General features: G+C 46.2%; 1 protein-coding gene across 1 annotated transcript in view; it reads left to right on the plus strand.

Moving 5' to 3' along the window:
- Positions 1-27,169, plus strand: part of plcb3 (phospholipase C, beta 3 (phosphatidylinositol-specific)) — a 47,730-nt gene that overhangs the window by 4,059 nt on the left and 16,502 nt on the right. The window contains exons 2-7 of the mRNA XM_037111069.1: positions 10,812-10,898; positions 23,545-23,613; positions 25,360-25,497; positions 25,767-25,846; positions 25,934-25,987; positions 26,371-26,446. Of these exons, the coding sequence (XP_036966964.1) occupies positions 10,812-10,898; positions 23,545-23,613; positions 25,360-25,497; positions 25,767-25,846; positions 25,934-25,987; positions 26,371-26,446 (504 nt within the window). The remainder of the gene's footprint in view (positions 1-10,811; positions 10,899-23,544; positions 23,614-25,359; positions 25,498-25,766; positions 25,847-25,933; positions 25,988-26,370; positions 26,447-27,169) is intronic.

Here is a 27,169-nt window from a genome sequence, read left to right on the forward strand (position 1 = left end):
CCTCACCCCCGTCCCTCTCTCCTCACCCCGTCTTCCCACCCCTGTCCTCCTCCCCGTCCCTCTCTCCTCCCCCCGTTCCTCCTCACCCCCGTCCCTCTCTCCTCCCCCCGTCCTCCTCACCCCCGTCCCTCTCTCCTCACCCCGTCCTCCTCACCCCCGTCCCTCTCTCCTCACCCCGTCCTCCTCACCCCCGTCCCTCTCTCCTCACCCCTGTCCTCCTCCCTGTCCCTCTCTCCTCCTTGCCGTGTCGTGGCTCATTTCACCTCTTTTTCCTGTCCTCGCTCTGATCCTGTCCTCATCTGTCGCTGAGCTGATGCTGTCGTCTTCTAACAACACACACACACACACACACACACACACACACACACACACACACACACACACACACACACACACACACACACACACACACACTCTGACTCATGCAGGGGGGTGGAGGAGGAATGCACTCCGAGTTGACCATCTTTCCTCTGTGTACACACATGTGCTCACATGTTTGTGTGTGTGTGTGTGTGGTGGTTTTGTTCTGGGTGTGTGTGCGCTTCACGTTGAATGACTTCCTGTTCAAGCTTGTTGTAAGGCTCCAGAGCCAAACCATTTTCCTCCTCCCTCCCTCCGCCTGCTGCTGCTCGGCCACAATTCAATTTAAGTGAATTCCGACTGGAACTCAGTTAAAATTCCTCCCAAACAGCCAATTAAACAAACGGAGACAGACAGCTCGTCTGCAGAGCCGCACGGCTCGCTGTCATTGTTCTGCTCCTTGATATGAATCATAAACGTACACAAAAAGCCAAATAAATCCTCCTCCTCACACCTTCCATCAGCAGAGCGCACTTCATTTGGAGTTTGTTTACATCGCACAATTACGAAGTAAACCTCGGCCTGTAAACGAAGTCACGCTGGGTGAGTAATGGCTCATTAATGGGAAAACATTTCTGGATCCTTCAGAGATTAGAGGGTTTGGCTCCGGCTCCAGATGCCTGCGACTCCAGCGAGGCACCATGCAGCATTAAAACTTTCTTGGTTCCTTCCTGCAGTTCTGGTCGGGATCATTGTGTCAAACGTTGCAGACGGCACCGTCCGTGCTGCTGCCGGCCTCAGTGTTCGTCAGCACCGTGCTGTCAAACCAGACCGACTGCAGCCGCTTGTTCCCCATCCACTGATGTACTGAGTGGCACTTTCAGAGCCACGACAGAGTTTATGTCTCACTCATATAGCTGGAAGGAACCAGCTGAATATGTATTTCTAGGATTGGATGTTTTCATTTAAAGCTAAATTATAGTGCAGATGCTAAGGCAAGTTGGAAAAGGAACAGTTCACAGTTTGTGTGACGTTTGCTTTCCTGCTTCCTCGAAGAGAGCTGAATATGGAAATATGTGAGGCAGCAACCAGTCGGCACAGCTGAGCATAAAGTCTGGAAAAAAATGGAAAATGGCTTGTTGTAAAATGTAAGAACACACAGACGCCTAAAATATGTGTAGTTGTAATTTATTACATCAGTTTAAACTAGTAGAGATTTTGTTAATCTGCCTCTGTTACATATTCGTGTTACAAGTGTTCAATAAGCACAACGTGTGTTTATTGGCTGATATATTAATATCTGGGTTTCTGCTTGTTAATACCAGTACCGATGTCTGTCGGGCTCTGCCAGTGTCAAACATTATCACTTCTACACAAGATCAAGTGAGGAAACATTTCTGGGTCCATTCGTTTGCTCGGATCGGGTCCATTCTGGGCCGAGACCCATCCTCCAGCTAAGGTAACCCTGGTAACAAACTGACTCAGGTGGAAACGTCCTGGCTGTTTGTTTGATAATTGTTCTCTCGTCAAGCTGTGGTGTAGAAATTAGGCTCACTGGACTGAAAGAAGCCGCTCTCTCCCTGCTTCCTGTCTTTGAGCTGCTAAGCTCACAATGTGGTAACAATCTTCTCATCTAACTTTCAGCAAGAAAGCAGAAGGTCAGACTTTTAGTTTAATGGTGCCATTGTTGACCTCAGCACTCACAATCAGACGCTGACCTTTATTTTTTCTAAATCAGATTCGGCAGATTTTCTTTGCAGTTTTCTTCTGCGACGACTAAAATCAACTGTCTGATAGTTTGTCGTCACAGTTGTACGACTACATTTCCATTGAACAGGTTTTGAAAAGTGAGTAAAAGAGAGTTGAACCCTGTTCCAGACGTTTCTCCCCGTGCGTGTCGGGACTTGTCGAGCAGCTCCTTTTTATCAGCCCGTTTTCTTTTTCCGGCTCGCCTCTTAGTAATCACTTTATATCATGTGGTGGAATTTGTTTACGATGCTGCAGCGCTGATAGCCGGGATCCACCGTGGAGGCTTCAGTAACCCTTTACTCTCCCTGCAGAAGAAGCAGAGTCTGCGTCAGTGTTCACACTTCACTGAGGGAGTGTGTAAATATAGTTGTGTTTTTGATTGTCTTTGTTGAGGACTCTCAGGGGAAGTGTGCATTTCTCTAAGTGGAACACATTGAAATGAAATGTAAGTCAGTGCGAGATGCTGTTGTAATGGCTGGGAAAGCGTTTGTTTCCCACTGAGATGTGACGGCCAACATTTAGAATCGGGTCTCTTGTGTAAGCAGAGGTTCTGTGTCGTCCCGACCTCGCGGGAACACAACGGGCTCCGCTTTTGTGCCACTTGTTCCTGCACTTTCAGAAAAGTGTCTGTCTGTGTTGGGCACTGGAGATGAACGCGAGCCTCATGTGAACGTTTGGCAGATAGAGTTAGAGGAGGAGGAAACGCAGGCTCGTGTGAATGTTTGACGCTACGCCGAGAAACGCTGCCGACATCCTGACAGAGTGGTGAGAAACAGGACGGATGAAGGATGGATGGAGCAAAGGAGGGAGAGGTGGAAGGTCAACCACAGCCACATGTGAAGTGTGGGCCTGACATCTGGACTCCTCCTCCTCCTCCTCCTCCTCCTCAGGCCGCGACATGTTCACCTCACCGTGTGTCTGTATCTGATGTGTGTGATCTCTTCCTCCTTCTTTTAGTCTCTGTCTGCTTCCTGTCTTCTTTGTTTTCGTTTCCTCTCTGTCCTCTTCTGTTTTTGCATCTCGCCCTCAGTTTTGATCTGTCTGGTCTGTGATGGTCAAAGATCATCCGTTCCTACGAGCATGTGCACTTGAATGGCCTGATTTTGTTACTAAAGTGTTTGTGTGACCGCAGAAAGTGAAGTTACGACTCCCTTCATCAGTTTTGATAGGGGCCTGGTCGTGATGACCTCGGGGGGGCTTTGCCAAGATGGCTGCTGAAGGGCAACATGTGCCTGAAACGTATTTGAGATCACATCCAGAATGACTGAAGGACAACAGAGAGGCCGAGCCAGGGATGTGGGAAGTCAGTCTATATAATGACGTAGTGAATAGTGCCTGACAGTCATGTCCTCTGTGTTCTTTTCAAGTTCCTGGACGCACACGTATGTTACTGTTATAAACACTCATTTTAAAAACAATTTGAGAATGATTCAGACAGCAAATGTGAACACTGATTCTCATCAGCTACAGTCAACAACAGCCAGGAGGAGAGACATTCCCCAGACTCCCTTATAGAATTGCTCAATTTTGTGAGTTGTTGAATTAAGAGGCACTTTTTGAACTTTGGATAATGCTGTTTTTGATAAATTCCCAATTATTTGGGCATTCTTGTAAATTCAGCATGTGTTATAATATTGTTTTTGACGGTGCTGCTGCCTCCTCAGCGCACATAGTTCCTGAGCTCTGCATAGAGGCTTGACAGTGCTGCTGTTTGGCGAGCGATGGCAAGTCGTGTCGCCAGCGTACATAGTTTCTGACACTGATGTCGATACGTCAGACATCCAGGATCAGCGATACCAAGACACACAAACTTGATCAGATTGCTTGCAACAGTGTAGATGAGCTTGAAGGTGCAACACTAATGAAGTGTGTGACTGTGGCTGCTGTTAGCTTGTTAGCACACTTAGCTGTGCAGTTAGCCGGACTACCAGGGGACTTTTGGTCATTGAAGATCCTCATACGTCATCGGTGGTTGTTGATGGCGTTAATGCAAGCAGATGTGACCAGACATTTCCAATCTGCCGTCTTCAGCCGTGGCACAGTTTGTTCACAACTTGCTGCCTCGACATCAGGTGAACATGGTGATTGTTTTGTGCTTGTGCCACAGAAAAAAGGACCATAAAACATGCAAACAAGAATCAGGACAGCTTACTCCTGGGCACAAACGTGCCAAACGTAGAGGTGTGTAGTGCCAAATATTAACCACAGTGACCTTCTAGTTTCTTTCTGTCTCTTCTATATTCTATATCTCGTTCTCCCTCCGCGGCCTCACTCCGCCCTCTTTCCTCTCTCTCATTTGGGTCCAAAGGTTACGTGCTGTCATCAACTTTTGCCATGTTGCCAAAGCAGCAGCTCAAACACACTCGCGCTAAGTGCACACTGAGAGCACACACACACACACACACACACACACACACTCTGAGCAGCCACTTTGATGATCATCCCCAGCAGCGGCTTTCTCCTCGACTCACGTTGTCCAGCACACTCGCAGGACGGTAGAGAGGCAGGATATATATATACATCCTACACGTGTATTTGTCAAGAGGGGCTCGTTAGCCGCCGTCCATCCACCTCGGACTCGGAGGGTGGTCCGTCCACTCTCTGTGTGTGTGTTTGACATTACGGTCAGGTAATGAAGGTGTTTGTCGGAGGGTCAGGACATCTGGAGGGGGTCTGGAGAGTTAGACCTGGGCTTCAATCAGTCAAAAGACAGAATACGAGTGTTGGAGAGGGAGTGAAGTGGAGAGCGAGGCAGACATGAAAGAATGAAAAGAAAGGAAGTTAGCAAGACTTGAGAAGGTTTCTACATATGGTGGATAATTGGGGAGCGGGGTGAGGTCCAATTATAGAGCTACCACCCACTCCGACACACAAAACACTCCATAGGGTGCATGAAGATGGTGAACAAGGTGTGTGTGTGTGTGTGTGTGTGTGTGTGTGGAGGCAAAGCACTAATAACTTCCTGGTCAGGGTTATTTAAAAGCTCTTACAATGACCTCAAACACTCAGAAAGCTGAAGATATCAGATCTACACCACATTAGGAACAATGGAAAGTGGCAAATCCTCATATTATATATCATTTTTGATTTTTATATATATATATATATATATATATATATATATATATATATATATATATATATATATATATATATATATATATATATATATATATATATATATATATATATATATATATATATATATATATATATATATAAAATCTCATTAAAATCCCCAAATATTCTAGACATAATAAAGAAAATGGAACGTTGAAACATTGGACAAATAAATAGAAAGAAGAAGCATGTCCCGACAGCAAGGCTTCAATAGAAAGTAGCTGCCAGGTATGTAAAACTCAGCGGGCATGACATGCAAATAAATCAGACCGCAACTCTGTGTGTGTGCGTGTGTGTGTGTGTGTGTGTGTGTGTGTGTAGCTACATGGGAGATGTTGATATATTACAGGTCACATGAGCCCATAGATCACATTCCTCTGGGTGGATGTGTGTATGTGTGCGTTTGTGTGTCTGGTCCCGCTGGAAATCCCCATCAGATGTGTGTAGCAGCTTTGTGTATCAACAGTGTGTATCAACAGTGTGTGTGACACTGGATCCGTCCCGTCGGATCGTCAGTGCAGAGAAATGTCACAAAGAGAGAGAAGGTTAGAATGAGTGACATCATCTGAGCCTCTTGAACTGCTGACGTACTTTTCTATTTAACAGATCACTGTTTGAAGCCAGAAAGGTGGCAGGGTCCGCCACATGTAAACAAAGTAAATTGGTTTGAAAGTGTGCTGTCAGTTTGTTTATTCAGTGGTGAAACTGAGAGAGTTTGTTTTTAGTTAAGGCAGAAAAAAATGAGTCTATGAGGATCTTTTTTAACTTCTGATTTAAAACTTCCTCCCCAAACCTACGCAGTGCACCTTTAAGAGACGAGCCTGCAGAGGCAGGGTGGGTCACCACAGTCCCTCAGGTAGATGGATAGAACCCACCTCAACACATTGGACTTCCTTTCACTAACCAGTACATAAGAACATTCCTGTCCATTGTTTCCTCACCTAACAGCAGCCAGGTGATGCAGCTGTATGACACCAGTCAGCCAGTTTCAGACATTATGATGATGTGTTGTGTTGCAGCGATATCTACTTGAATTAGCATGCTAACCAGTTAGCCCTGTTCCAGCAGTGTGAACACAGAAACTCACACGGTGCACTGAACTCCCAGTCTCCATACGCTGCTAGCTGTGCAGCTAACTGCGCTAACAGTTAGCAGCAGCTAGTGTTGTGGTGATGATACCTTTATCTGTTCTGAGTTTGAATTTTCTTACATGTTGTAGATCTAGAAGCAAAACAACTGATTTTTATTGAACAAATGCTTTATTTTCTCATAACATTGCCTGTCCTGAGAGAATCAAACTTGATATAAACTTTAAAGAAATCAAAACTAACTTACAGCAGAATACTATGGATAAGCACATTTCCATAGTCTGATAGCTGTGACTTTCCTCCCATGATAAACTCCAGTCTGTTACGCATCAGCAGGGAATTTGTATGTGGATTCATGTGGAGCGTAACGTGTCTGATTTAGGATGAAGAAGATCTGATCTGTGTCAGGCTTCTGTTACTACTGCAGCAATGGGTTATTAAAGGATATTATCACACTATAACTCTACAAGATTTATGCAGTAACTTCTGTCTGCATTAACAATAAATGTGTCTTCTATCAATTTAAAACGCACTCATATGTGATTGTTGAATCTCAAGTGAGCCTTGTTATCTTGGCCGTCGTCGAGAGCTGTACGGTGCTACAGAGCGTATGAATGGACGGGGCATCGACCCACGACCATGCATGCAGTATGAACGGGTCACACAAAGGTCGAGGCCGCTTCTCTTCACACAGTTGATGCAGAGTTTATGTGTGAAAGTGATAATTCTGCTGGCGCCGTTTGTGTCGGCTGACGTGGACACATAACCTTGATGGATGCTCGTCTCCTCTGCTGTACAGAGCAGTCCACTTACAGTCTGTTTAAGTTACGTGTGTGTGTGTGTGTGTGTGTGTGTGTGTCGGCACCGTATACTTGGTTGCACTGAACAAGAGAGTTGTTTGTTTTTTTAACATTAAAATGAAACTTTACGCTGTCGTAACCCTTTTTATTTATAAAGTGGCACAATGTGTTGGAGAAGATGTTTACAATATTAATCGGGTAATAATTCAAACTCCATAACTGAGAATAATGTCCTCCATGATGCTGTTTGAAGCTAGAAGAGGTGGCAGGGTCCGCCACTCATAAACAAAGTACAACAGTATTTGTTTATGCAATTTATTCAGACAAGAAAACAAAGACAGTCTGTTTGTTTATGCAAAAAGAAAAATGTCCACAAAGATCTTTGTCGTTGATTGAAACATCTTCTCAAACTGCACAGAGCTCCTTTTTTAATAGAAGCTGCTAGTCTGAAGAATCATGTCTGACCTGAGTCTGAGTCTAAGGTGGCCTCAGGTGAATCTACCAGAGGAGCTGAGCGTGTTGAGCAGCTACAGAAAAACGTTAGTCTCATTTGCCTCCTGAGCCAGACATTTGATTTGCAAATGATTTGCAGAAGATGCGTTCAGTGAACGGCACGCTCGTGTCTTCGGATCATCTGACCTGTTTCCAGGTACTCACCTGTGTTGACTCAGACAATCAGATCAAGCACACAAAGGATAAAGAAACATGAGGTGTTAGCTCAGGCTGCATTACAAGTTAAATAACTGCTCAGGGTTCAGACAGAACAGCATCTGATCAGGTCCCAGCCGTGAGATGTCAGTCAGTAAACAGGTCATGAGTTCAGATATTTGAAGTGCATCATGGGCTTCATATCTGAAGTTAAACGCAGAGTTAAGCTGTCGTTCTATAACTGGCATTTATATGAGAGCTGGTTGGTGGAGTGAGGCGTCTCGCGTCTCTTATTAAAGTCTCATGATGTGGTTGGATTTCTGCTCTCATCTCCACTCCTGACCTTTTCTTTTGATCCCACTCTGTCCATCTTCCTTAAACAATCTTTTTCCTTCCTCTCTTCCTTCTGTCCTTGTCTCACTCCAAACGTCTCACTCCCCCTCTCTCCGTCAGCCGACCTTGGAGCCTAAACTCAAGGTATGTTTAGTTTGAAATGTACTTTAACATGTACATTTCCTGGGTTAGTGGGAGTCCAGTTCAAACTGAGGAGGCCACTATAAGCAGCAGTCCAGCGTTTAGGTAAACACACTTACGACACGCCTTGTCGAGCTGAGACTGATGTTGCATGTTTAGCTTAAAGAGCAACACGATCACAGCGTTCCAGAAAACACAACGACATTTCATAAAACACTACTACGTCCCTGAAATGTTACTGTGTTTGACCTTCAGGGCCACCGTACAGCCCACTTCTTTTACGTCACAAAGGAACTGTGAGCTTTTTGTTTTGTTTGTCTGATTCTTGGGAAAGTTTTCTGTGGGTTGCCGGGCAGATCTTTCTCTCTGACCATCTGATGGTGATGGTGATGACGCTGATGCTCATGATGACATGAACACATGAGTCATCCGTCACTGCAACAACAAACAATCTGGATCATCATTCTTGTTTCCCAGGATGTCTGGACTGTACGTCCGTCTGCTGGACATGCGTATGACCGCTCACCACTGTAATTACAGAGCCTGTGTGTTTGTGTGTGTGTGTGTGTGTGTGTGTGGTTATCGTAACTTGCGTATGACTCCGTAATGATGATGCTAATGACATGTCGAGGCCGGCTGCCGTGGCATCATTATGCTGCACATGAATGAGATGGTCATATGGGTCTAACTCTGGTTTCCAGCGTTGAAACAGCTGTTGCATGACACGTGCACACAGACACAGAACAGCTCTGCCTGTCTGACTGTCTGTCTGTCTGTCTGTCAGCCTGTCTGTCTGTCTGTCTGACTGTCTGTCAGCCTGTCTGTCTGTCTGTCTGACTGTCTGTCTGCCTGTCTGTCTGTCTGTCTGCCTGTCTGTCTGTCTGTCTGTCAGCCTGTCTGTCTGTCTGTCTGTCTGTCTGTCTGTCTGTCTGTCTGTCTGTCTGACTGTCTGTCTGTCTGTCTGTCTGTCTGTCTGACTGTCTGTCAGCCTGTCTGCCTGTCTGTCAGCCTGTCTGCCTGTCTGTCTGCCTGTCTGTCTGCCTGTCAGCCTGCCTGTCTGTCTGTCTGTCTGTCTGACTGTCTGTCTGCCTGTCTGTCTGCCTGTCAGCCTGCCTGTCTGTCTGTCTGTCAGCCTGCCTGTCTGTCTGCCTGTCTGTCTGTCAGCCTGTCTGTCTGTCAGCCTGTCTGTCTGTCAGCCTGACTGTCTGTCAGCCTGTCTGTCTGTCTGTCTGTCTGACTGTCTGTCTGCCTGTCTGCCTGTCTGTCTGTCTGTCTGCCTGTCTGTCTGCCTGTCTGTCTGACTGTCAGCCTGCCTGTCTGTCTGTCAGCCTGCCTGTCTGTCTGTCTGTCTGTCTGACTGTATGGAAAGGCACTATAAAACAACAAGTATCCTATATGGATGTGAGACTTTAACACCAGAAGTTATCTTGTTTTCTTAACCCATTAATGCCCACAGTGGAATTTCATAAGGCAGAAACGAGCCCACGACTCATGTAGCTTTAAGAAACTACAGGATCCCCTGTTGGAAGTAAAATATGGCTTCTTACAACCTTTTATAACTTTGGACAAAAAACAAATCTGAACCAACATGTTGTCACTTTGATCCAGTTAGACCCTCGGAGCTGCAGAGTTCACACTCACCTGTTCACTCCTTCACTGCCTCACTGACAGACAGGAGGTGTAATGGAGGAGCAGCTACATCTGTTAGCCAGCCGCCTTATTTTATCTACCACCGAATCCTGAACACATCCTCAGCTTACTTACATTTACATTTAGCGCCTTACAGTAATTCCCCTCAGATTGTTTTGGTGTTCGTCTGGCGTCTTGCTTTCCCATTTGGAAGCATGACTTGCTAGTTTTCTCCATTTAGCAAGAGAACAACAATAGCCTTGTTAGTGATAAGCTAACAGAGCGTTGACTTGGCTCAGTCGGTTGATGCCTTCAGCGTGAGTTCAAGACTGAGCTTTGAATTCCAGCAGATCATGATGTGTAGGATTGAACAGTAATGTGAGAACCCTGAATCGTACTTGCCAAGTTGATTATTCAAACACAGCAACCTGGGAACAATGTCACCAGACTGGTTGAGAAACATGAGTTCCAGACAGCTTTTAGACACTTAGAAAGAAGTTGAGGAAAATGTACTCACCAGTTTCCTGGTTCCAACAGTTTAATGCAGCGTTATTACACCTCTGAATAAGTGGTTTATTTATTATAGCTAAACCACTCGTGTGATCAGGAGCACTTGTTGTTTTACCTGGTCAGATGTCATTATTACAAAGGTGCTAAAACTATGAAATTAAAACCCAAGTTGTGATAAAATATCAAGTACACTGGTTATAAGATTTGGAGCTCCTTGCTAATGCTAACCCTCCCTAGCCCCTCACGCTAACCCAAACTAACCTAACCATTAAAACCAAGTCTCCACCTTCCAGCAGCCGTTTGACACGTGACAACCGGCCAAAATGTCCTCACTTCCTAAACATGTCCTCGCTCTGTGGTGTAGAAACGACGGTCCTCGCTGTGTGTGTGTGTGTGTGTGTGTGTGTGTGTGTGTGCGCGCATGTCGCAGGTGAAGGTGGATTTCACTTTTCTGTGTTCGTCAACTAACTTCTCTGTTTCTGTTGCCGTCTAGGAGCCCAACAGCGGCCCCCCCACCCTGGTGACCCTGAAAGTCGACCCAGATGGATTCTTCCTGTACTGGACTGGAGGGTCCAACCTGGTGAGACACACACACAAACACACACATACACACACACGTGCAGTAAACACAACAACACACGATGGAACACAAATGGACCACGGTGGATTTTTAATGCACCAGCTCGAGAGCCAGAGTGGATCTCATGTGTGTTTGGTTGCTTTAGCTCCACCACACATCGCTGCTCTCCTTCTTCCTGATATTTTACTGCCTTTCTTTAAAATCCTTCTTCCTCCTCGTCTGTCTTCATGTCTCTTACCGTGGTTTTATCCATTAGTCCATTAATTCTTCCATTTGTGCCTCCTTCCTCCTGATGTCTTTGTGGTCTTCATCCCTCTGGCCCTCCATCTCTTATCTGACATCCATCCTACTCGTACTATCTAATGATCACCCCCCTCCTCTGTTTGGTGGCTTAAGCCATTAGTTTGGTAATATTGGATTTGACATTAGGAGACAGAACCGTGAAGTGGGTCTGCAGGATGTGGCTGCAGAGAGCGGCTGTGTAAAAGCTGTTTGAATATTCATTTCAATATTTCAAAGTTTGGATGATGTTATTATTTGAGAACAACATTTTCATAAACAAATCCCATACGTCCACACGCGTGCTGTGATGACGGCCGGGTCAGAACATCTCAGGAGGCCTGTTGGGTCAGATGACATTTCAGAGTGACTGAATTAACCCGACCCTCCTCCACATCTCTCTCTCTCTCACACTGTCCCTCTCTTTATTTCTGGCTGTCTATTTATCCAAAAGGCATGTGTGGAATGACCTGTCGATGGCCAATATTATTGCTGCGTGTTTGTGTGTATATGTGTTTGTGTGTATATGTGTGTGTGTGTATGTGTGTGTGTCCAGAGAACCCGTCAGCCTGTCCGTCTTCACGTGTCAGCATGTGTCCGAGCACTCACAATAACAGACCGATGCTTTAAATACTCGTTTTCGTCCTGATGTGGCGCTCGTCTCTGCACACGCGCTCCTCCGTGTGTTCTTGAGATAATAGGCCATTTGTCGCCTGAGGTGCGACCGTGACACTGTTTAGCAAAAGACTGAGACCATCCGTCGTTGAATCTTTTCATCGTGGAGATGGAACGACTCCGCCACCGTTTTATAAAGACACACAACTTGAACAACAGATTTCAGAGCCGCTCAGTCAGTCTGCTCTGTGTGGTTGCTGAACCCCAGTTGAAATGTCTCTTAAACTGAGCGTGAGATGTGTATGTACGTGGACCGAGCCATGCAAATGATTCATTTTCATACAGCCGAGTCAGATTTTATCTTGAAACACAGAACAATTCCCCAGTGAAAGCAGCTTCCGGCTGATTCCCTTGAAACTCGCAGAAGAAGCGGTGCCACCTCATTTGCCTTTTGTGCCGCAGTGTTTGGCTTTTCTTTCATTACTGACTCGCTGCGTTTCATCTCTGTTGTTGTTGGCGTGACAGAGCCGGGTTGCGGTCACTGCTCTTACTTCAGTAGCGGGAATGCTGCTCGCTGCTGGCCACTGCCACAAAGATGAAATACGCCTTAAAACATCCAGACCACCCAGCCAACAACAGGGATATGTGGGAATTTAGAGTTTGGAGGGCGGGTCAGAGACTGGCAGGAAGTAATAATGGTGCTCACTGTTTGTAATTTAAATGTCCTGAGAGATTAATACTGCTGCTGTAAATGTTTTTATAAGATGTTTTTAGTCATTACTGTGGTGTTGATCCCAGACTGTGAGCTGTGAGTTTTTCTGTGTGTTACGTTTCCTGCTCTGAGGATCTGGACAAGCGTCCTGCACGTCCGATCTTCATCGTCCTCTCAGCACACCTGAGTTTATAGATGGTCCTTTTTCAAAGTGAACGTATGGTGACTTCAGCGAAGCTTTAATTCAGCGTCGTGGCTCCCAGGAGATTTCAAACCAGAGCTAGAAAGAAAGAGGACACGCCGGCAACACAGATATCCAGCTATTATTAATGAGAACAGTTAAATACGCTTTCACACAGATGACAAGGGGATTCTGGATGGAACCCACTTCTCTGAATAGAGATACCCAAAATATTTGATCTCCAGTGCAGTTTTTATTTTTGCTGCTCTGCTTATACGACCTTAAATGACAAATGGTGGTTTTAAACTCGCGATCTGTCCGTTCAGAGGCGATCAGACGGATTCAGGGTGCTCAGTGAAGAAGGTCCAAAGTTCTGCAGCCCAGAAGTGTCACGACGGATTTGTTTTTATGATGCTCGACCTGAAGTGAGAGGATAGAAAGTTCCTCTTTTTGTATCAAGGTGAGAAGGACGCAGCACTGACGTGGTATTTTATTTAGGACACTGTGAAGCATGAAGGCTCGGCCCCGCTGGGTTTGAGTTTCAGGACATCTGAAATACTCTCTCTCTTTTTAATCCACCTCAGGATGTAACTACAGTGAAACAGGGAAACCACGTCGTTCCAAAGAAGTAAACAACTAGTGAAATAAAACTCTGTTCTGTAAGATCTGCGCTGTGTGTCGGGAACCTGACTGAGTGTCAGTCAACATTTGTGATTGGAGCTCATTCAGTGATGATGTCATCGACCTCCGCTCTTCCCGACAGTAAACAAACCAAAGTTCAGTGTTTCCCACACGTAGCCTTTACTCTCCCCCGTTAGCTTTTCATACTTCTGTTATCTGTTCGAGAGAGCAAAGCCACCTGCGATCAGAGAACCAGGAGACAATCAGCTGCTGACCCAGCTGCAAACTGCTCCTGAATGTTGATTGTCGTTCGGTGCACGTTGGTTTTAATTAGCGACATAATTAGCATTAACTTCCTCCACAGGCATCTAAACTGCATCATTTATTCAAGTGACGGTGTGAGTTATTCAGCAGCCAGTCAGAGAGGAATCACAGGAGTCAGAGAGTGAGGAAGGAAGCAGACGTATGTGACTAAACTTAGTGTAAATTAAACTTTAGAACATTACCATGTCCCAGAACATCTCTGCTCCACTTAATCTACCTGAATCTCAACAACCTGTCAGGCGAGTTGATTGGTTGATCCACCTCCTGTCCAGAGGCCCGGAGAGCCGCTCATCCATCATCCAGCATCAGTCCAACACTTCTTTGGATCTCCTGCCTCCCTCCTTCTACACTTGTCTTACCACCTTTCCTCTTAAAAACCTGCTTCATCTCATTCACCTCTCGTCCTCCGTCTGGACGTCTCCACCTCTTTTCTTTCCCTTCACTCACCTCCGTCTGTTTCATGTCACCTTCCTCTCATGCCTCACTTTGTTTAACATTTCAATAACTCCGCACTTTTCTCTCTTTTTCCAACATCTCATTTGTTTTCCCGACACCTCTGGACCAGCTACACCCTCCTCCTCTGCTTCCTCCACCTCCTCCACCTCCTCCTACTCCACCCTTCATTCAGCCTTCCTCTCCATTATCTCTCTCTCCTCTGTAACGTCCAAGAGGTTCGGCTGATCGAGACCTGTGACGTGTGTGCGGCCGAAGTTTTCCCATAATGCCTGAGTCACTGGCGATAACGACCGACTGTTGCTGACGGACACACACACACACACACACACACACAGTGGCTTGGCAGTGGCTTCCCAGCATGCACCAGGCTCCACTGTTGTTGTTTCCCTTTCTCTCACTCCCTCAGCGTCGTTTAGTCTCCAGACTCTCAGAGTCTCTCCACTCTTTGCACTTTGAGATAAGCTTCTCATTAAAGGGACACTTTTCAAACTCAGATGTTTAATATTTACAACATTAGTGAGGTCAGAAACTCTGAGATGTTTGATTCTGTTCTCAGAGGGAAACAAGCTCCCAGAACAGTGTTTGAGGCTAGAAAGGTGGCAGGGTCCGCCACATGTAAACACAGTGACACAGTATGTGATGGTGTCGTCCATCTGACTGAGGTGCAGCTGTTCTCCTGTGATTTACAGTATTTACACTTCCTGGGTGTTCGGCAGGCGTACATCGAGGAGGGCACACACGGGTCGGATCTTCTGATAATATTTAAAAGTAGTGACAGCGGGACTCGTGAACATAACGTACTGCCAGATGTTAGTGTAACGTGTTCGATGCTGTGTGATGCAGCACCTCCAGGAGACATTCTCAGTCCAACAGCAGGTCTGTTCCACGTGGTTCTGTAATTAAACAGTGCGTATTTCACCACTTTTCAAACTCGGAGGCCATTTTATTTCCAGCATGAGTTCAGAATAAATGCAGAAACCCGTCTGATGAAGCAGCTGCAGCAGTTTTTCCTGCACAAGCACTTTTTAAATGCCAGCCTGTCCAGGACAAACATACAGTCAACAGTTAGATCTGTTATTTCCTTTGTTTGGGGCCAGCTGTAACCCTGTCAGTGACCTCTAAGTGCCCGCGGTACCCAGTCTGGAAAACCAAGTCCCAGATATACCCTCGGTGCTGGTTGGCGAGAGGTCTGGCTGAGGCAGCGAGTGCATGCCAGTGGCTGAGACGGTTACACAAGATCCACATGCACGGCCCAAATCCTGCATCTGTCACAACACATGCTCACACTCCTGCAAACTTTCTTTTTCAGTCCTCTGGCCAAACTCTCCTCTTTACTCTCAGAGGGAGCTGGTTTCAGATATTTAAGAGGTTGTTGAAGGTAAAATAACAGCGAGGGTGAGGCGGATGGAGGAGAGCCGGGTTAACGGGTTCTGTTCAGAGATGGAGACGGAGCCGTTGATCATCTCACATCGACAGGATGATCAGAGGAGCAGGCTGAAGGTCTGCTGATGATGAATCAGCCCTCAGTGTGCAGCGTGGGGATGTGAGAGTGGATCTGACTTCCTGCGCTGGTTGTGGGAGAAAGTTCTTTCGAGCTCAGTGAGCGAGTCTGAGTGACAGAAGGGAAACGGCAGCAGTGACGACGGCAACACACCACCTCCACCTCCACCTCCACCTCCACCCAGCCAGCCTCCAACAAGGGAACAGATACCAGGGCTGGGTGCTCAGAGGACGACCCTCGGCCGCTTCAGTTTCAGTGCTCGGTTCATGTTCCGGCCCTCTCCTGCGGATGATTGTGGTGTTTGTGGTGTTTGGGTGTGTCGTGTGTTCTTGTCGATCAGATTTCCTTTCACACTTCCTTTATTGAAGGTATTTGATGATTCATGCTGTTTTACAGAGCAGCGCAGTGTAAAGCTGCTCCACAGCTCAGATATCCTCTGCACCTCGTCTGCAGTGTTTCCAGTAGATGGACAGGAGTGTTTGATTTAGTGGCGTCAGGTGGATCCTGGTGGAGCGCGGCCTCACCTGCCACGGCGGGCCGAGCTGAGCCGACCTGGCACTGCTGCTGATCCTCCCTGATGTTCTGTTTTACTCTGGCTACGCTTCTTCTCACCTCAGCTGTTTCTCCTCCATTAATCCACCTTCACTGCATCTCTCCCTCCCCTCTTTCACTTCCCGTGTCAGGGCAGCTGGTCGCCGTCAGACAGATGAGGCCGACGCTGTTCCTCTAATATAAACTGAAGGATGACATTTCCTCCCTCTCTGCTCTCCATCTTTTCTTGCTCCCTCTCTTACTCCATCTCCCCTCTTCACCTCCATCTGTTCTCCTCCTCTTTGTCTCATCAGTGCGTTTTCTCACTCCCTCCTTCATTTCCTGCAACAACACTTTCTAATCTCCCTCATTCTCTCTCTCAGCGTGGGAAAGTGTGCAGGAAGTCCCTCAGACGGGGTTCTGGGGGTTCTGGTGGAATTTTGTTGCCCCCTCTCCCCCTCATCCTCCTCCCACTTCTCCTCCACATTTCCCCTTTTCCCCGAATCCCCCTCTCTCCTTCCGCCCTTCCTCCTGTCTTTCCTTCCTCGCCTCCTCCTTTAAGGTGCTACAGGTCATGTCAGTATCACCTGAGCTGTCAGACACCTGCCCTCAGGATGACTGACTCACCACAGAGCTCCAGTTTAAGCTGTGATGTGCAGACTGGATTTCAGATGCCTCGAGCAGATCGAGGCGCCGGACACGAACACTTTCTGTCGTGTGTCGGCTGTGAACTGTGGGTTTAACAAACTCCCTCAGGGGTCACGTACTGACCGGAGGTGTGACCTCATTACTGTGAGTGTGGATTAATGCTAACATGTGTACGCACATGCATTTAATTTGTATACCTCTTTTCTTTGTATCAATAATTCACATCAGCATGATAGCTTCTCCCCGTTCACAGTCGTTATGCTAAAGTAAGCTAACGGTCTGCTGCTGGTAGCGTCGTGTTTAGTGTACAGATTCATATGAACTTTCCCAAAAAGCCAAACTATTCCTTTAATGGACACCTTCGATGCTGACAAAGACAAATTGCTTGTTGTTTTTTTGTATTGATTAAAACTTTCAATTTGATTTCTATTGAATGGCTCATAGAACCATACTCAACTGTGTGTGTGTGTAAATGAGCCAGCTGATTTGTTATTAGAGCGGTGTTGGCAGGTATGAGTGGAGATCTAATAGAGATTATCTCCTTGGCTCAAGTCAAACATCCAGAAGGTATTAACTTGGTACGAAGGGGTTTACATAACACACACACACACACACACACACACACACACACACAGTGAGCGAGCGTTGGCAGGGGAAGTTGAATGTGTGAGACGATAATGTAACCGCTTCCTCCCTCCCTGTCGTCTCTCCGGCCTCTCTGTGTCACCAGGTCACATGTTTTCTTCTCTGTTGACATTATCTGTTTGGGCACATGGCCGAGCCGTCCTTACTTTCACTCACACACACACAGACACACACACACACAGCTCAACACACACTGGTACGACACAGACCTTCAGCTCTTCCCTGTAAGAAGAAGTGCAACACAGTGCAGTATCGGGTCCATTGTCTGTGCAGATGCTTCCTCCTCGATGTGTTTCTGTGTGAGAGTTTGTGCGCTCTGCAGGACTCTGCTAATCTCCCTGCTCGGCTAACAAAACTGCCACCTAATGTGTGTGAGCGGCTTAGGAATGAAGGTTTGAAGGATAATTCTGGTTTATTACACCTTCAGTCTTTTAATAGTTTTAGCTGCCTGAAACGCTGCACGCACCAAACTCAGAGCAAGAAACACTAGCTGTCAGCTGCCAGAGGCTACAGGCTTCACACACACTGCAGTTAGCTTCACTTTCTGTGTTTGGAAGAAAAACAGGATGTTGATAACAGAGTTAGCTCTTCAGATCAGCTTTGACCTGCTTCTTAACAAACACTTGTTAAGACTGGTAACAGTGTTAGCATGTTTCCAGATCCTCACTTTAACTGCGCTGAGAACAATGCCAACAAAACCAAATTAGTTTAGCTAAACTGAAAGTACAGTACACTTCCCTGCCTTCTTGAAAGGTGGATGAGAAGATGGAGCCTGAAGGACTTAGCTTAGCTTAGCTTAGCTTAGCATAAAGACAAGAAATGAGGGAGCAGCTAGCCTGGCCCAGGATTAATACATTTACTCGCCTTTTTCACAAGGTAGCTAAACAGGTACAGACAACATTAGCTGTAAGCTAACAAGTAGCATACGCTCACACCATTCGTGTATGTGCTTGTGTGTTTGCCAGGGCCTCAGTTCTTTTCCTCTGCACCCTAAAACTAATGTTTCCTGCTTCATGCTAAGCTAAGCTAAGCTAACTGCTTCTTCTTGAGAGATAGATGACACAACAGATACCACACTGATAACTGTAGCCTGTGCTGAAGGTAAAGCTGGAGCTTGAAGGATGCTATCTTAGCTTAGCATAAGAACAGAAAACATGGACACAGCCAGCCCGGCCTGGTCCGGAGGTTTTGTTTTCACCAGACAAAGTAACAGCAGTACAGAGCATCCATTAGCATCCGTTAGCATCCGTTAGCATCCGTTAGCTGTCAGCACACGGCCATCATACACACAGACCACTTTTACAGTTGTACCACACACTCATAAACAACTCTGTTTTTCTGTCCGCTTCCATCCACTTTTCATGTTTAGTCGTCGTGTGTGTGTGTGTGTGTGTGTGTGTGTGTGTGTGTGTGTGTGTGTGGGATGTTGGCCGCTGCACATGCGGGTTTGTGTTGTTGTGAGTTCACCCCCACTGAGCAGTGTGTGTTTGTGTTTCCTGATAGATTTATGACTGCAACTGTTTTTGTTTTGTTGTGTGTGTTTGTGTGTGTTTGTGTGTGTGTTCTTGATGTCTGACTTGTCTTTGCTCTTCTTCTCTTCTGTGTTGATGTGTTTCCTCCTCGTACACTCTGAGTTCATCCTGTGTCATGTTTTATTGCCTCTTTTTCTTTCTCTTCCCTTCTTCTTCTTCTTTGTCTTCTTCTCGGAAGTTCTAGTATTTCCCTGATCATGAATCTCTGCGGATCGGTCAGTCAGCTAAGTAGCTCAAATGTTTTCTCTCCCTTTTATTTTTTGTCTTCTTCGGCCCACAAAGATATGAAACAACTAAGTGGGGAGGAAAGATGAACTGATAAACTGAGAGTGTTATCTAATTGATGTGCAGAGGAAATATTACGGGCTGCAGAGACGGTTATAGATGTTATTATGCTTCACAGGAGTATTAAGTGTCCCTCCTCCTCCTCCTCCTCCTCCTCCTCCTCCGTCTCTAAACACCTCGCCAACTCTCCCATCGCGGCCGTAAAACAGTTTGAAGGTCTCTTTGTTCCACTTCTTCCATGTTTCTGTGTCCTTTAAAGTCTTCTTCTGCCGGGCCCACAGCGCCGCTCCCCTCCTCTGCACTGATTGGCCGGTTGGGTCACAGCCAAGTGGGAGAGGGTGGAGATGAACACTGCTGTCTGGGCAGTGTGTGTGTGTGTGTGTGTGTGTGTGTGTGTGTGTGTGTGTGTGTGTGTGTGTTCAGGAGGATCAGTTTCCTTTATGATGTCATCATGTGCCATTTGATCGTCGCTGTGATTGGTCATTCAAGACATATTTAGCTGCGGTGATCTTTCAAACACGCGCCACAGGAAAGGAGTGGCACTCTCCTGATTGTTCGCTCGGCCGTTCATATTCTCTCTAATCTTAAGAAAACGAATGGAGAGATTGGCAGCAGGAGGGAGGAGGGGAAGTGAGGAGTCAATCAAAAGAATGAAGGAAGGAAAGGAGTGAGTTAACGAGGGGCTAATCAGATCACATTAACATTTACTGTACATGTGTTTGGGGCCTAAATATAGAATAACCTAATCAGTACTGTTGTATTAAAACCACCCATGCACACAACTGCAGCTCAGCAACAGATAAAGGTCTGTGTCATGGTTTACATGGTGCAGTGTCTGTACAGACCTGGGATCTGTGTTGATGACAGTGGTGTTTGTGCCCAATCACAACAGAATTGCTAAATCCTACATAATGTTGCTTTAACGTAATCTGGCATTGCGAAAAAAGGAGGGATAACAGCGAGAAAGTTGAGAAGATCAATAGTTCTGTTATTTCTGTTTGAGTGATCCGAGGTGACAGCTAGCAGGGAACTAGCTTAACGTTAATACTGGAAGCAGACGCAGTTAGCTTAGCTCTGTCTCTAAACCGTCTCATTAACATGTTTCATTTATTTTTTTGATCCAAAAAGGAATATAAAAGCGGCTGGTCGTGGTTTTCTTGCAGGTTATGTGTTGGACTGTTTCCCGGCAGGGTGCAGTGAGCTCTTGGTGGAGGGACGCCTTGAGTTTGGTTGTGTGAGGGCAGAATAGTGACCTTTTACGTGTCGCTAGGCGGATTGTCGAGGGAAGATACTCAGTGTTCCTCACAGCCGCCCAGGATGCCTGAACGAACCCGCACAAACTGGACTGTGACCTCAGAGTGCTGTTGGACCACAGAGCGTCCTCTGAACACTCAGGTGGTCCGAGATAAATATAGCAGGTTTGTGTGTTTAACATTAACTGACTGCTAACTAGTAGCATGTGTTGCTAACAGCTATTTTCATCAGTGTATTGTGTTATGTGTCCAGCTGTAATGGGAGAGAGGCTAAACTTCTTGTAGACGGGCTACCTGCCCAACATCTGAGTGCAACAGGTTCACACTTTTCTCTAAAAGTGGTAGTGCATCCTGGGAAATGTAGGACGTGACCAGCTGAGGCAGGATGAGGGAAAGTTCTTCATTCCACCAAAACCAGTAAATTAAAGTAAATTGCAGCAGTTTATCTCAACATGCCTCCTGGAAAACTCTCACCCAGACTGGTTTGCAGCCTTAACGAGGCTGCAGCCGGTCCAGAGTGATAAACGGAGCGAGCCGTGTGTTGGCTGAGCACTGGGAGGATGGATGGAGCGCTGCAGCTGCCACGGCTAGCTAAATATTACACACTGAAACACACAGACACACACACGCTAAGGGAGCAGAAGGCCGGAATATGTTAGGAATGTGCTCTCGGAGATGAGCGACCTTCACACGTACACACACACTCGCCATGTTGCGCGCTCGGACACACAACTATGTGCAGAAACACACACATTTCACACACTTCTCTGATCAAACGCCGACACAGATGCACCCGTCCTGGTGCTGAAGATCTGTTCACGCTGCCGTGTCACATGTGCTGACTTACAAGCCTTTTTCACACACGCGCACACACACACACACACACACACGCACACAATCCCTACACCCTGTCTTGCTCAACAGGTCAGGATGTTTCACAAGTCAGGACCTGCATGTCGAGGATTTGTAGTGTGTGTGTGTGTGTGTGTGTGTCTTACATTACTAGTTAGTTAGAAAATGTTAACTGACACACACACACTCTCACACTCACACATGGCAGACAAAGTTGTAGTCTTATTACTGTGATCTCCAAGGAGTCACCATGGTGATGGTAGAATGAAACCATGGCCTGTGGGAGAGGAGGAGGTGTGTGTGTGTGTGTGTGTGTGTGTGTGTGTGTGTGTGTGTCTGTGTGTGTGTGTGTGTGTGTGTGTGTGTGTGTCTGTGTGTGTGTGTCTGTGTGTGTCTGTGTGTGCATGTGTGTGTGTGTCTGTGTGTGCGTCCTACAGACCCAGAAGCGGTTTATTCCCCCAGGAAGTTAGTTATTCTCCACAGGCCAATCAGAGGACAAAGTTTGCGACAGAGTTTAATCCAATTGGTCCAACACTTGCGACCTTCATTACTCCCGGGGCCAATCTCAGGGGAGGGGACGGCCAGCAGGGCGATGACATCACAGCTAGTGTGAAGTAATGAGGAAGACTTGAGTTCAGGACGGCAGCTCAGGACAGCTGACGACATTGTTCGACTTTGTTGTTATTTTTGGGCCTAACACGAAGAAAAGTTTGACAGACTGTCACAGATTCATATAAAACAACACCAGGAAGAGAGACAGAAACATCTGATGTCTTCTCTCAAGATAGATGAAAAAATGTTAAATGTGTCCTTTTAAAATGCAGCAAAGCCACAGAGATGGAGGGAGCGATGAGGAGGAGACGGGGTAAGAAAGCGAGGGGAACGAGTGCAGGCTAAACAAATATTTACAGTGGTCCTGCTCTGTGTTTACGGCCCGTTTACGACCACGCTTCTTCTTCTCCAGCCTCTGCAGCTCCACCTCCGGCTCGTCCTCCTCAGACCACACTGTCCTGTTCTGTAGCACAAATCTTTTCCCATCTTATCTCTGAGTGTTTGCATGCATACATACATATTTGTGTCACAGCAGCAGGCATGCAAATCTCCAGAGTCGTGTCAGATATCAGTGAGTGTTGAGTCCTTTCTCTCTGTTTCCACCCACACACTGACACACACTGACACACGCTGACACACACTGACACACACACAGAGTTCATGTGTTGTGTTTTATGTCCGGAGGAGCACAGAGTCTGATAAAAGATAATATGCATTTGATGGAAGGAGGAGAGAGACTGACAGTCACACCAGCTCTGAGTCAGGTTTTTCTTCTTTTTCCATCCGTGTAGCAACTTGCTTTTGTTCCGTCAGCATTTCTGCTTCTTACAAACAGCAGAAAAAGATCTTATACAATCTAAATAAGGTGTCACTCCACCCGGGTACGGCACACAGAACCTGCCTGTCTGGAGTCCAAGTGCATTTCCTGCTCACTCACTCGTTCCGTAAACATATAATTTGTGATCTGAAGCAGCCATCGACTCAAGCCTCGAGTCTGCAGCCGCACACAGCAGTGCTTTGTGCTAAACGCTAAGATTAGCATGCATACTAACATGCTCACAGTGACAACACTCCCCTGACATATGAAAATAGATGTGTGGTTTCTAGCCTGCACCGCTCAGAGTCCGATCAGTCTCACACTGACCTCCACTTTTCCTTCGCCACCGTCCAACTCACGTTTAATTCCCGTCAAATCTCCTTCAGCTGTTGTGTCGCCAGGCGAAGTCGGATCATACAGACGTTCAAAACTTCTCGTCTCGTGGTCGTGTCACTGCTTCTCCGCCCTCCACGACCACCGGAGACGCTGCTCATAGATGAGTCTAAAGCAGAGATCATTTTCTACCTTGTCCGCCTTTTTAATTTAATCTGTTAGCATGCTAACAGTTGCTAAGCAGCACAGTACCGCTGAGGGGAATGTCTTTAATCTTGTGGGTGTTTGGTCAAATGTTCCACTAATGATGTGGCGACATCGTCCACTAGTTATTAGATATTTCAACCTGGACCGACTTTTGTAGGTTTCCACTCCAAGAACACAACGTGACCGGATGGTTTGTTGCACCGGACGATCTGTTTGGAAAAAAAGGCGTCACGACTAATTTAACTTTCCCTGATTTTCAACACTGATTCTGACATTTTGCTGTTTGTTTTTTTTTTCCTTAGGAGGTGGAGATTTTGGACATTAGCACCATCAGGGACACCAGAACAGGGAAATATGCCAAACAACCAAAGGTCAGTAATGTGTGTGTGTGTGTGTGTGTGGCAGAGGGAGAATGAAGCCGTCACCTCCTGCTGTCGATGACTTCGTCCTCTGAGCAGAAAAGTGATGCTGAAGTGTGACTGTCACAGAAAGATGTGCGTGTGCTTCCTCTCTCAGCTGATGGTGCAAAGGTGACGGAGCACTAATGAGCCTGCTGACAGATGGGCCGTCAGACAGGAAGTGATATAACCAACGACTGTTGGTGAGGAAGTCATTGTGTAACCGTGTGGATCTGACCCACAGGGACGCTGATACATTAGTTGTAAACAGTTCGGATGTAAGCATGTGTTGACCGAATCTGAACCCCTTGAATTATTATAAAAACCGTCATGGAGAAGAATTTTACATCGTTACCTGATCACACGCTGGAATTAAAGTCATGAACTTTTTCTTCTTGGTACATATCGATGAGTCACGATGTAACAAAAGCTGCACGTTGATGAATATTGTTTCTTCAAAGTGTGATATTTGTCGAGTGTTGTGTAAAAAATGAATTTCATGGCCAGTTTGTGGTGGTGACATGTTGGCCCGACACTGCTGAGTCAGAAGAAATCACTTTGGTGTGGTTGGTTCTGAGGTATCGGTCTCTGTGGAGCACCAGCTTTATTCAATATTGTTTTATATTAAAGGAGAAATTTGTAAAATGTGGCCCGAACTTCAGTTTAAAACACAAAGAATTAACTAACTTTATCACCTGTGTGCAGCGCAGCTTTACTGTTTTGTTCATTCAATTTATCATGTTCATTAACAATGAATCTGCCTGTTAATTGTTAATCTTAAATTATAAAACAGTCTTATCAATCTACCTAACCCAAAGACATTTTATTTACTGTCTAAATGATGTAGAAAAGGAACAAATCCTCACAATAAAAAGTAGAATATTTTCACTTGATCAGCTTTATGTATTAATAATCATTAATCTTTGCAGAATGATAACGGACCGTGCAGAAGATGCTCTGATAAACTCAGTGAATGCCTCCGGCAGCAGTCCGACACTGTTAGCAACCAGCTGATAAACTCTGAGGACTAAAGGAGAGCAAATATTGGATCTGAGTTTGTCGGGTGGGTAGAAACTCGACTGCAGGTGAATGCCAGCGTTGCTCCTTGTGTGCTGGACGTCTGAATAAGTGAACCAGTCCATCAGCTTCATAAGGCCAGAAACATATCAGTGCTGTGTTGACAGCGTGTTGTGTTCCTGTTGCTCTGGAACATCCACAGGACGCGCTGCCATCAGATTTACGATTGATAAAGTTCCAAAGAAGCCATTCTCAGTGCGTCTGTGGATCATCTGTGGTGACACCGACACCGTTTAGTTTTCAGTGTTTGTGTTCGTAGTTTGTTCTCGCTGATCTTCAGACTCCCGATGATGAAGTGAACTCTTCACTGCTTTACTTTTCTTGACAAACAGCCATCCCAGTTAATTTATATAATTGAAATGGACGAGAGGCGGATGGAGAGTAAGGGCCTAATTGATAGAGAGACACTGAGTGTTGGAGAGAGTTTGTGGTGGAGAACGAGGAAGAAAGAGTCGTTTGGTTAATTAGATCAGAGTGCTGCACCGCATGCATCACATCTACTGTTCTCTGGAGAGGCAGAGATGGATGAGGAGCGGGGAGGATGTCGGGTGTGTGTGCACCGATCAGACCAGCGCTGTGGTTTATATATCACATATATATTCATACTGTGTGTGTGTGTGTGTGTGTGTGTGTGTGTGTCAGGACCCAAAGTTGCGGGAGGTGCTGGGCTTCGGTAAAGGTGACAACGTTGAGGGGAAGCTGGTAACCGTCGTCCACGGCAACGACCTGGTCAACACCTCCTTCCTCAACTTCCAGGCGATGCAGGAGGATACAGCCAAGGTAACCACGTCACTGCCGGCCAATCACGTGCTCACGTTCACTACACCTGCACACGATGTTCCCTCCCTCCTTCCTTCCTCCTTATCTCTCTCTCCTCGCCTCCTTCTGTCCTCACGCCATATGCTGATTACACACTGTAGACAGAGACGTGTGTGTGTGTGTGTGTGTGTGTGTGTTTTGTATATTGTATACAGAAACTGTTTCCTTTAGTTTTAACATCAGACCGTCGGCTCTGTTTCATCATCTTGTTTTTGTTCGTGTGTTTCCAGATTTGGACAGATGAGCTGTTCACTTTGGCCACAAACATACTTTCCCAGAATGCATCACGGAACACCTTCCTCCTCAAAGCGTAAGAAACTGAGCGTCTTATCTTGAGGTGAGGCCACTGTAGATTTTTATGTCGGCGATGTTAAAGACCTCTGTCTGTCCGTTCCAGGTACACCAAGTTAAAGCTGCAGGTGAATCAGGACGGGAAGATCCTCGTGAAGAAGTGAGACTCTCCTCCACCTTCTTCTCCTGTTCACTGTCCCCTCACTCCTTCTTTCCTCTCCTCTTCACTGTCCCCTCACTCCTTCTTTCCTCTCCTCTTCACTGTCCCCTCACTCCTTCTTTCCTCTCCTCTTCACTGTCCCCTCACTCCTTCTTTCCTCTCCTCTTCACTGTCCCCTCACTCCTTCTTTCCTCTCCTCTTCACTGTCCCCTCACTCCTTCTTTCCTCTCCTCTTCACTGTCCCCTCACTCCTTCTTTCCTCTCCTCTTCACTGTCCCCTCACTCCTTCTTTCCTCTCCCCTCCACTGTCTCTCCTCCACTCCCCCTCTCGTCTCTGCTGCTGTTTAAACTGCCTGACAGCTCTCCATCTCTGTGTCTTCCAGTATCCACAAACTGTTTTCAGATAAAAAGAAAGTGGACCTGGCTCTGGAGCACTGCGGCCTCGTCATCAACAACAAGGTAATGAAGCTACGCGTCTCTAATGGCTGCAGCTCGATGTCTCAGCCTGCTCTCACAATGTAAGGAGGTCACATCAAAAGGTCTGTAGGCCTGTAGGAGAGGAGTGATGTTGTTTTAGAGGTTCACGTTGTAACTTGTGCACAGGCTTATTAACAGACAGTGCAGAGCTCCTGATGTCAGGACGAGCAGTTTGTAAGAGCTCGTCTGGGCTACAGGAGTCAACAGGAGGCCAGCTCTCTGCAGCTGGAGGAGAATTACATTTTCATTCTGTTCAGTTCAGAAAACTTTATTTGTCCCCGGAGGGAAACTGAAGTGAAGTAGTTGTACTCAGACACAGATGAGACAGCATGTGAGTAAGCTGGTCTGGGATCTGAGTTGATGATCTGGTAGAAAACCTAGAAGTCCTGAAGGTCGAGAACATATCGGCCTCAGAAAAGTCACACAGTGCCTAATCATTTACCAGTTAGTGAGCTAAGCTACCTTAGCAGGCAAGAGTGGTGTCAGCCTGAACTGAAGGTGATGGTTAAAACATTTAATATATAAATGATTAGCTTGATGTAGTACAGTTGAATAAAAATGGTTTTAATAATTAGCTTTATTTATAAGAGAGGCAGTTGAAACAGTTAGCTGAGAATAATGAATAAGCAAGTTAAACATTTAGCTGAACGTCATGATAAAGTGTAAAGAGTTTATATTGAAATGTTTTTATGTAAATGAGATGAA

Source organism: Acanthopagrus latus, chromosome 10 (genome assembly GCF_904848185.1).
Source record: "Acanthopagrus latus isolate v.2019 chromosome 10, fAcaLat1.1, whole genome shotgun sequence".
NCBI classification, from domain to species: Eukaryota; Metazoa; Chordata; class Actinopteri; order Spariformes; family Sparidae; genus Acanthopagrus; species Acanthopagrus latus.